We start from the raw sequence: 10,120 nt of genomic DNA, 5'->3' as shown, positions 1-10,120 counted from the left end.
GGCGTCACGGAGGCCCGGAAGCGGCCGCGCGGCACCATGGGATGTGGAGTCTATCCGCCCTCCACCCTCGTCCCCTGGAACCCGCTCCGGCGGCACGGGATCCTAGCCTGCCGACGCCTGCCGCCGTGCCCTGCTCGCGGGCTCTGGCTGCGCCCTCTCTGCGGGGACCACGCCCACCCCGTGTCCCTTCCGCTTGCGGGAGGGGCCCGCGTCCCTTCAGGACTCTCGCGGGGAAGAGTCTCCGCGTGAGTGGGAGAGGAAGAGGACGAAAGAGACGAATTCGATGTAGCAGCTTCGGAGAGTCTCACATCTTTATTCGACGGCAGGGTGCTGCGCTTGGGGACCAATCTACGGGGAGAGGGGCCGGACATTCCAGCGGAAACTCTGGTAATCTGGCCACAGAACTGCGGCCTGGCTCTCTCCCTCCCCGCTGCCGACCCGGCTTAGCCGAGCAGGATGGGGCCGCCCGCGAATAGTCAGGCCCCGGCGCCTCGAGGACCCAGCGTGAGGGCCCTCCACCTCCCTGGGCACGCGGCTACCCCTAAAACAAGCCTGCTACGTAAAAACCTGGGCTCACACGGCTTAAATTAGGAGAGAAGGTTTTGTCTTATAGGAATCTACTACTTTGTCCTTTACTTACTGGTGCACTTCAAAACACACTGTGCAAAATAGTAATACTCCATCTCCACACACCTGTGTTCTGATAGGCCCTTGGGGAGCTCTGCAATCACTGTCATTTCAAGTGCCATGACAGTGACCACCTGGTGCTCCAGGCCTTGCTACCTGCCAATGTGAGGTCGCATCGGTCACCTCTTTCCACTGGCAGGGGGACACATGGGCTTCCCTAGACAAAAAATAAGGCTGGGAGACTCCACTGCAGTCACTGTCTTATCTATGGGGGTTTTGTTAGTACAATTATTTCCTACTGTACTAGTGACTTGTAATCTTTAACGTAATTATCTTATAAATTGTCTAGAATTCTGGGAAATAGGAAGAATAGCAGACGGCACCCTGCCCATGTGCCGCAAGGGCACCCATGGCTGGGGCTGCTGTGGCAGGGGGTGTCTCAGTGTTGTCTACTCCCTCTTCCACCCACATAGCACCTCCCCTTTAGCCTCCATGGCCCCCCTCGCCCTACCTACCAGCACTGTTTGCACCAGGTGCTGCTTCCTATGGAGGGTCCACGGGCCTGTGGTCCTGCCCTCCCAGGGCTGAGGGTGAGAGGGCCAGGACATCGCCATGGAGGCTACAGGCAATCTGGTCTGAGCTGCCTGCAAGCAGTGCCCAGAACCCTTCCTCAGACGGGAGCCCAGCCCTGACCCTCGTGCCTCAGTTGGTTGGGCTTCATCCGCAAAGCAAAGGGTTGCGGGTTTGATTCCTGGTGGGGGCACATGCCTGGGCTGTGGGCCCCGTCCCTAGTTTGGATGCTTATAAGAGGCAACCCATCGATGTTTCTTTCTCACCTTGATGTTTCTCTCCCTCTTTTTTCCTCCCTTCTCCTCTTTCTAAAAGTCAAATCTTAAAAAAGAAAAAGAGGAAGTACCCCTCAAGGTGGGTGAAGGAGCCACAGCCAGCATTTTCTTCCTCCCACTCAGGCTAGGGAGACCCACCGCCCACCTGGAGGCCTTGGGGCATGTTGGCAGTGGGGGGTGAGCTGGGGGCCTGCTTTCCTCCAGGGTACCAGCCATGGGGCCAGGGCTTAGTCTTGGAGGGTTCAGGGGCAGCGGCAGCAGCAGGACTGTCCTGGAGCTGCCCATGGCAGGGCTATTCCAATGGACACTGAACAGCACTCAAGGAATCTGGCACTTCCATCCACAACCCCCTGCACTTCCTCTCTGGTCCCTTTGGACAACGGGCACTTCAGGGGCAGTTAGTGTCTCCTAACGCCCTTCCCTCTTCTGCCACTGCTCCTCATCCCAGGACTACTGGGGTCCTGACCGTGGGGGCTCCTGGGCCACGAGCCTTCTCCCGGAGTCTCGGAGCCTGGAGGCCAACCCCAGTCAGTCAGGCCTACCCTCCTTTCTTGGGGGATTCCAGAAGTGGGAGAAAGTTGGAGAGGGAAATGGGCCAGTGGACGGTCATGGACAGGGGAGTTCTCCATGAGACAGGCAGCCATGTGAGGGCCCTTGGGGGCACCTGGTGCTGGGGGACCGGAGTAGCAAGCCCTCTGCCACTTGTCTCTGTGGCTTGCCCTCTCTCTTCCATGGCAGGTAGGGTGGTGACAGGGGCAACTGCTCCTACCCTTTGTCCCTCCCACACTCGGGGCAGCAGACACAGGTTTTCCTGTAGAGAGAAGAGGGAAAATGGGCTCTTTTGGGCATGGTTCATGGGAGGAGTTTGGGAGGAGGAAGAGGAGCTACCCACCCAGGATGGAGCTCCATCCAGGAGTCCCAGGCCTTGGGGAGGGTAGCTGTGGCTTCTTGAGGTGGCTTCTCCAGGCAGCAGGGGGACCAGAGAGTCCCAGGGTTTACTGATCGCGTGGCTCCAACCCCTGCTCCAGCCGACTCCAGTGATGTTTTCAAAGAGGGAGGTGAGCAGCTCGCCACCCAATCTCCTTCCCTTACCACTGCATGTTCCCAGTGTATTTGCAGCCACTGACCCTGGCGTCACCAGACTGATACTCCCTTTTGGCATCTTCCCACTTTTCAGGCTGCCTCCTCAAGCTCCTGTCCTTAGGCCTAAAAAGCCCTTATGGCCTTTTCTGATCAAAGGAGGAAATTGTGGCCCCGAGAGGGGCAATGCCTGGGGACAATCTGAGTGCCACCCAGCTTGGTGCGCCCTAGTGGAAAAGTGGTGCCTGAGAGTGGGGAACCCAGCAACCTGTTAAGAGGCCCAGGGGAGGCTATGACTACCCTTCCTGAGGTGTTCTTTTTGCCCCCTGTAAAGTGGGTTAGGGGGACCAGTCCTCATTCACACACCTGCCCACAGGTGGCCTCTCCAGCAGGCCTATGAGAAGGGCCAGCTAAGGAGGCTGTGCAGCATCTGTGGGACTATCAGCAGTGGGTGGGATTAATTTTGCCTCTCAAGATTCCAACCCCTCCTCTTTCTGTGCTCAACCCAGGACTGTTCCCGGATTTGGGCACAGGTGCCCTGGGACCCTTGAAATGTGCTCCCCCCTCTCAATGTTTGTCAGCTCAGATTTCTATTGCCAGTTATCAGCCTCTGAGGGGCAGAGGTCTGTGTACAGGGTCAACAGCCAGTCTCCACAGTTGAGATGAACAGCAAATGCAAAGGTCTGGATCAGGCTTGGCATCATGATGGCGTCACTGGGAGAGTAGGTGCATCAAATCCTGTGACAAAGGTGGGGGAGGGGATGGCATAATGGGCACCAGAGTAGATCATGAGCACTTGGAATTGAGCTGCCCAGGAAGGAGGGCACACATGTGAATTTCCACAATGATTTATTTAGCAGGGACCTGACATGAAATATGTGGTCAGTTAAATTGTTTTGTAAAAAACTTTTCCCTCCAGATATATTGGTTAACCAAGTAATTTTTAGAAAAAACATTTGTGGTTCAGTGAAAATGATCCAGTTTAATAAGCTTAGTTCTGACTTGGTTTTACAGAATGTTTTATTCGAAGTCCCCCATGTTCATTTTAAAAGGAATGGGGGTGCTTTTCTATTTTTCTCTAATTTGTGGTTTTTCCTAAAAATCCAAACCAGAATGGCTAAGCTTCCCAGGGAAGCTCTGGTCCCCCTCTTTTGGGAAACATACTCAGCTTCTCAGGAATGTTTGCTGTCTTCTTCCAGACTGTAACCGCTGCAATTCATTCTCCTATCCCTCTCAGCAGGACACAGAAAGCCATTTGCTCACCGCTGAGTTGCAGCTAATTCTCTGCCCTGAGGAGGATTTCGTTCCAGTCTGGGAGCTGCTTGTAGTCAATGGGGAAAAACAGAGGCGTAGAGCTGAGCACTCAGGTGGAGCACGGAGGGGCACAAGCCCCTCACGATGTGGTCTGCGGTGATGGCGGAACACGAGCTAGCTGGAGTTGTGGAAACAGGGAAGCAACGTTGCTCCCGTGTAACGCACAAAATGAAGAGTCAACACAGGAACCACCAGTGGATCCAAGGGCTGGAGCAAGGTGGGGGTGGGGATTAAAGGGGTGCAGAGAGCGCGGGAGCGCTGCAAGAAAGGATGGTGGAGTTTGGAAAGACTGCATGAACCCCTGGGCATTGGGAGCATGGGACAGGTGCGTGTGGGTCATCCCATTCACTCAGCAGGCCGCCTGTGGACCTAGAGTTCAGGAGGGGGCTCGGGCTGGGAGAAGGCAGAGGACCTACTGCCTACAGACTGCAGGAATGCCTGACCCCCGAGGAGGGGTCCCTGGGGCTCAGTGCACAGGCCACCTTGGCAAGAACAGGTAAGAAAAGAAAGGAAGTGGGAAATAGGAGTGTAGACTTTTTCAAGACGTCTATCATAAATGGGCAAGAATTTAACCCTGGGAGACTTTTTTTTTAACTGAAAACTTTATCATTTGGTGGAAGTGATGAAGGAAACAGAAAACCCAGGAGAGAGCTAACCTACTGAAGTGAGTGAGGTCTTTGAGCATGGCAGACCCCAGAGCTCTCAGTGTGCAGTGCGCACTGGACACTGCTCTTTCCCCTTCAGAGAAATCCTTACCAACTGCCTGAGGGGTGGGCACTGAATGATCGCGCCCCTGCCCTTCCCACACAATCCTTTCCTTGGAGCCTAGACCCCTTCTTGTCGGGTGTATGTCTCTTGAAACCACGTGAGCCCTTCTTGAAGGCCTACGTTTATTAACCAAGTGCTACTTAAAATATTGGCCCAGCCACTGACCAAATCAGCACGGACTCCTGCTGAAAACCATCAGACCAGAGCGGGGTGCAGCTGCACCACACCAGCCCTGGTCACAGGAGGTGGGCGGCCTGAGTGGCACGGGAAGCAGTGTGTGTGCAGGGCTCTCCGGCATGTTTTGTGCAGAGCTTGCTGACCCTCCATCTGCCTCCTCTTGGTCACACAGGCACCAAAAGGTAGCTTGTGAGGAGCTAGGGTCTCCTTCCCAAACATGGCACCTCTCATCAGAAATCTGTCAAATTCTGTTTTTGCTTAATTTACCCATGCTTCTTTTAAAACTACTGGGATTTGAGTTCATTGCCCCTCGGAGCTCCTTAGTTCATACAGAAGGACCATGTACCTCCACTGACACACACTCACCCCTTGCAAGCTTCCAGAGGTGGTCTCTCATGGCAGTGTCCCCACAGACATCCTGAACCCGTGGTACAAAACTTGGCTCTCATCTTGGAGCCATTGTGTCTTTGTTTGCTTGGACTCCAAGGTGTCATGTAATATGGCTCCATACAACCTTCCTTTCACTCATCAAAACTACCAGCATCCCATGGGTCCAATTCAAGTCCCACTTCCTCCAAGAAGCACAGCAGCACTGCTACCTAAAGCGTCTCTTCATGGGCCAGGCTAGGGTGCCACCTCTCCCTCCTGACAGCCTGAGGAAGCTCAGGGCCAGGCCCTGCTCCCCAGAATGCAAGTCTCTCTAACTGCACTGACAGCCATGGCAACAAGTTCACTGTCTTGTTCCTATGAGGAGCTGCTCGTGAGGGCAGGAGGCAGTGACAGGCCTCCCAGCTGGGCTCCCAAAGACTACATTTCCCGGCACTCCTTGCAGCTAGGCGTCACCTTATGACTAGGTTTTAGCCAATGGGATGTGTGTGAAAATGGTAAGTGCAAATTTTGCTTAATGTCCTTAAAAATTAAGTTGCTTGCTCTCCATGCTCTTTTTTTTTGGTTCTCCATAGGAAAAGACAGGGATCCAGCTCCAACCGTGAAGGAAAGAGTAACACCCTAAAAGACACTGGAATCGTGAGATGGGAGGATTCTGGGTCTCTGTTAGGTGAGAAATAAATGAACATCCACCTCATTTGAGGCAGAGAAGTTAGACACTTTTGTCTAATAGTCAGAACCAAAATCAACCTGGAATCTAAGACTCCGACCATCCAGGATCTGAAGCACTTCCATATAAAAGCCCTGCAAAATAAGGACAGATATGACAAATAAATGAAGCTATTTAACACAGTAACTGTGTGTAGAAAGACTTATTCTGGACAGAGTGACATAATCCAGATAGTTTTGCAGTAAAGCACCAGAAAGGTCAGACTGGCCTTAGCCCTGAGCCACCTCCTCTCCCCTGGCCGTCTTCCCAGGGTGCCAGGCTGGCTGGGACCTCTGCACCAAAGATGCGCTGGGGGGAGAGGTGGGGTGGGTCCTGGGTGACCAGCCAAAAGCTGGAGGGGCTGTACTTAACTGGAAAAGAGGCGTTGTGAGGGCTGTGGCCTCTCGGCCGCCAGTTGAGACAGAATAGAAGCCGCAGGGCCAGGAGTGGCCTAGGAGAGCCCCAGCCCTGGTGTGTCTGCGCCACCCCCGACAAAGGGAGAGACATTTCCTCAGGGAGGCAAAGCTTTTATTACCTGATAATCCCTAGTGTGGTGACAGAGATACCGCTCTGGTCCCCTTACTCCCATGGGGGGGTGTGGGCGGTGGGAGAAGGGGCTGGGTAGAGAGGGGAGGGGAGGGATTATTTACAGAGCAGGAAGGAACAGTGGCCTGAAAGGGCACTGGGACAACCAATTTCCTCAAGAGCTCCAAGGACTTTGTGCTTTTTTTTCTTAGTTGATACCAAGCTACCTGGAAAGGGTTTTGTGTTTCTTCTTCAGGAAAAGATGTATAAACACAGAACAATGCAGCCAATTTCCAGGCAGAGGATTTCATGATATCAATCCAAACATCACACTATTTAATTCCCCAATAAAACATTGGAAAAAGGACTATCAGTGCTAACACATTTACATATAAAATCTCCACCTAATAAGTAATAGAAGCCTATGTACCAATTTCTAAAACAGTTATAAGATATATACACAATTTTGGGTATATTAACAAAACAGAATATTACAAAATATTAAAGGCAATTCTGTCCACGGGTCTCATCACTTCTTACTTGAAATTGGCATAATCTGAAAATGCGTCAATATATTCCTGCACCACCTTGTAGCAGAACTCATACTGTTCCTGGAGAGCAAAAGGAAGGAGAAAAACCAGGTTACTGAATAGAACAACATACAGGCAGTTCCTACCAGGGTTCTGACTGCATCCCCCTCCTGGGTGAAACCAGCTAATCGTCTACAGACAGAGGCGGCCAGAGAGGAAGAGGTCAGATGTGCGAGCTGGCTTGCTACAGCAGGTGGGGAGATGGCTCTGTGTGGCCCACACCTCACTATGGCTGTCAGGCTCAAGGCACCTAATTAATTCCCAAATATCTTAAATTTATTTTTCTTTCCCCTTCAGATTTAGCTCCACAGGGATTGGGAACCCTTTTGGATGGTCTGTCGCCATCCTCAGTGGTTACTGTCAGAAGCCGGACCTCTTAACAGGGAGCCTGAGCAGAAGAGAGGAGGCACTCCTGAGTCTTCCCCATCCCAGAACTCATGGAGAAGTAGAGACAAGCCGATGGAGCACCCTGCACCGCCTTCTAGCCGTTACAGAGGCCACAAGGCCCAACATGATTTGAGGGCTCCTGCCCTGGCCAGGCAGGGGGTGTACCAGTAAAAGAGTAACTGGTGACAGAGCTGTGCTCCCACTGCTTGCACTGCCTCCCAAGGCTGCTTCTGCCTGGGGCATCCTGGGGAAGGATGGGTCTGCAGTTACGCAGGCTTTTGACAACCCCATTGGCCCCTAGGAAGAGCTTCCCCCCTGAGCTAACCCTGACAAAGAAGGGCTACACATGGTGCAGTGGTGTGGAGAAAGGCGGGTGGCATACCAGTGTCTGGACCATGTGTGGCCTCTGCAGCCGCAAGCTCTTGACAGTCTGGAAGACATCCAGAATCCCCTCCGCTTTCACCCGTTCCAGGACTGTGCTTAGGGCACAGAAGGTGCCTGTCCGTCCTGCCCCTGCACTGTAATAGAAACGACACACTTCACCTACCAGCCCTCTGTGCTGATGAGGCAAGTGACAGTGGCAATGAGCAGATAAAGGCTGAGGTTGATGCTAGGGGTGGGGTAGGAGGCCCAACTGCTCCTCACCACATAAGCCCCTTGCCCACACAGCTCTGGGGAGGCAAGTTCACCCCTGCTTCCCTTCCCGCATGGCCCACTTTGCCTGGTGAGGGTCGAGCCCATTGGATAGTGGTGAAGAACATCGAACCCCCACCCACCAAGAACTGAGCCTTTGTTGTCTCCCTAAAAACATGCCGGGTGCCTGCGCTGCCCTGACCTGCTGCTTACTCATTCGAGTTCTAGCCCTCTCCTGATCCTGACAAACCCTGCCCCTCTGCATTGGTGTGTGTGTATGCTGATTCTTTCCTATGCCTCCCATTTCCTTCCTAAATCCCAGGAATCCAAATTTTCATCATGACACCGTCCACCCTGTTTAATGTTATCAGCTGATTCACTCACCACAGCCTATTGAGTGCCTATGGTGTGGGACTGTGGTAGATAGCAGTACACCCAGAGAGTAAGATATGCAGCATGGGAAGAAAAAAGAGAAACAGGAGTTCTAGGCAGGGCAGGGAGAACTGCTCTTGTGAGTAGGCTGGTGAGGGAAGGCGCTCTGCCACGTGAGCAGAGACCCAACGAAGGCAAGGGCCAGGCTGGATGGCCGTCTGGAAAACAAGTATCTCAGGCACAAGGCAGGAGTATGTCTAGCTGCTAGAGCTGTGCACCTGGACCTGATGGATGAAGGAAAGAAGGCAGGAGAGTGCCGGGGTGCAGTCAGAGCCCTCAGGGAGAATGCCAATCCCCTGGTGCACCCCCTGCCTGGCCTCACGTCAGGGAAAGGAGCCTCACGTCATGTTGGGCCTTATGAATTGCTGTTAGATTCTGAGTAAAGGAGTGCTGTGGTCTTGCTCAAGTTTTAAGAGGTTATCTCAGGCTTCTGTGTTGAGAACAGGGGGGAAAGGTGAAACAGGAAAAGCAGTGAGGCAAGTTTAATTACTAGGAAAAGGGGAAGGTGGCTTGCACAGAGGAGTCATCGTGGAGGAGTCATCGTGGAGGGAAGATTTGATTCCGAAATTAATTTGCATGTAGAGCAAGATACGGCATTAGATGTGCATGTGTGAAGGGAAAAAAGAAGAGACCAGGATGACTCCAAGGCATCTTACCTGAGTCAAGTGTTGACTGAAATGCCACTTACTGACTTGGGGAAGATTGTGCAAACAGTAGGCTTAGAGAGAAGGTCGGGAGTTCTGATTGAAACCCTTTAAACTGAAATGCCCAAGTGGAAATGTTGAGGTAACTAGATATATACATCTGGAGTTTAGGAGAGAGGTTGGACTGGTGATAAAGATTTGGGTGTTGGTCTCAAAGCCAGGAGACTTAGATGGGCTCACCTAGGGGAGTGACTGTTAGTTGACATAGAAGAGGTCCAAGAAGTGGGCCCTGGACCACAGATGGAGAGGAATCCGCCAAGGTGACAGAGAAAGAATAGTTAATGATAACAAAAACCAAGAGAGAGCCTATGCTAAGAGCATTTCCAGAGACGTGAGTGATCAACCGTCTAATACTGATGAAGGTTAAGAATAATCAGAATTGGAAAGTGCTCACTGGACTCAGCAATGTGAAGATGACAGGTGACCCTCACAGGAACAGCTGTAAGAGAGTGTGAGTCTGCTTAACTGGAATGGGATCAAGACAGGAATTGGAGAGTTAGTATGAACGAATCTTTTGAGCTTTATTATTAAGGAAAACAGAGAAATAGAAAAGTAACTGGAGGGGAATTGGAGGCAAGAGTTTATTTTTTAAACATATTAAGATGGGAGAAATTACAGCACATTTATATGAATATGTTAGTTACCTAGGTAATCATCATGTAGGACAGACAGGTCCTTGATGAGATAAAAAGGGACAGAATTGGAAGGTGGGGGTGCAGACAGGTTCTAATGTGGCTCCCAAGATCCCTGCCTCCTGGTGTTCATGCCCTTGTGTGATCCCCCTCCCGAGTGTGGGAGGGCCCTGTGATGTGCTTCTAACCATGAGAATTAGCAAGGGTGACAGCATGTATACAATTACACATATGCAATTATGTTACTTGAGAGAATAAGCCTGTCTGACAAGGAGATGCTCTCTCCTTTGCTGGCTTAGAAGAAGCGACC

General features: G+C 52.1%; 1 protein-coding gene across 7 annotated transcripts in view; it reads right to left on the bottom strand.

Moving 5' to 3' along the window:
- Nucleotides 1-6,413: 6,413 nt before the first annotated feature.
- The window catches only part of PTPRA (protein tyrosine phosphatase receptor type A), a 128,777-nt gene continuing 125,070 nt past the window's right edge, over nucleotides 6,414-10,120 (bottom strand). For all 7 annotated transcript variants that reach the window (XM_054573953.1, XM_054573955.1, XM_054573956.1 and 4 more), the window contains 2 exons: nucleotides 7,792-7,927; nucleotides 6,414-7,043 (listed from right to left, as the gene is read on the bottom strand). In XM_054573953.1, coding sequence (XP_054429928.1) covers nucleotides 6,969-7,043; nucleotides 7,792-7,927 — 211 coding nt within the window. In that variant the 3' untranslated portion in view covers nucleotides 6,414-6,968. The remainder of the gene's footprint in view (nucleotides 7,044-7,791; nucleotides 7,928-10,120) is intronic.

The sequence above is a fragment of the Pteronotus mesoamericanus genome, unplaced genomic scaffold (assembly GCF_021234165.1).
Source record: "Pteronotus mesoamericanus isolate MK-2021 breed Mesoamerican mustached bat unplaced genomic scaffold, CSHL_Meso_final contig_25, whole genome shotgun sequence".
Classification (NCBI taxonomy): Eukaryota; Metazoa; Chordata; class Mammalia; order Chiroptera; family Mormoopidae; genus Pteronotus; species Pteronotus mesoamericanus.
This window is presented reverse-complemented; position numbering and strand designations above follow the sequence as displayed.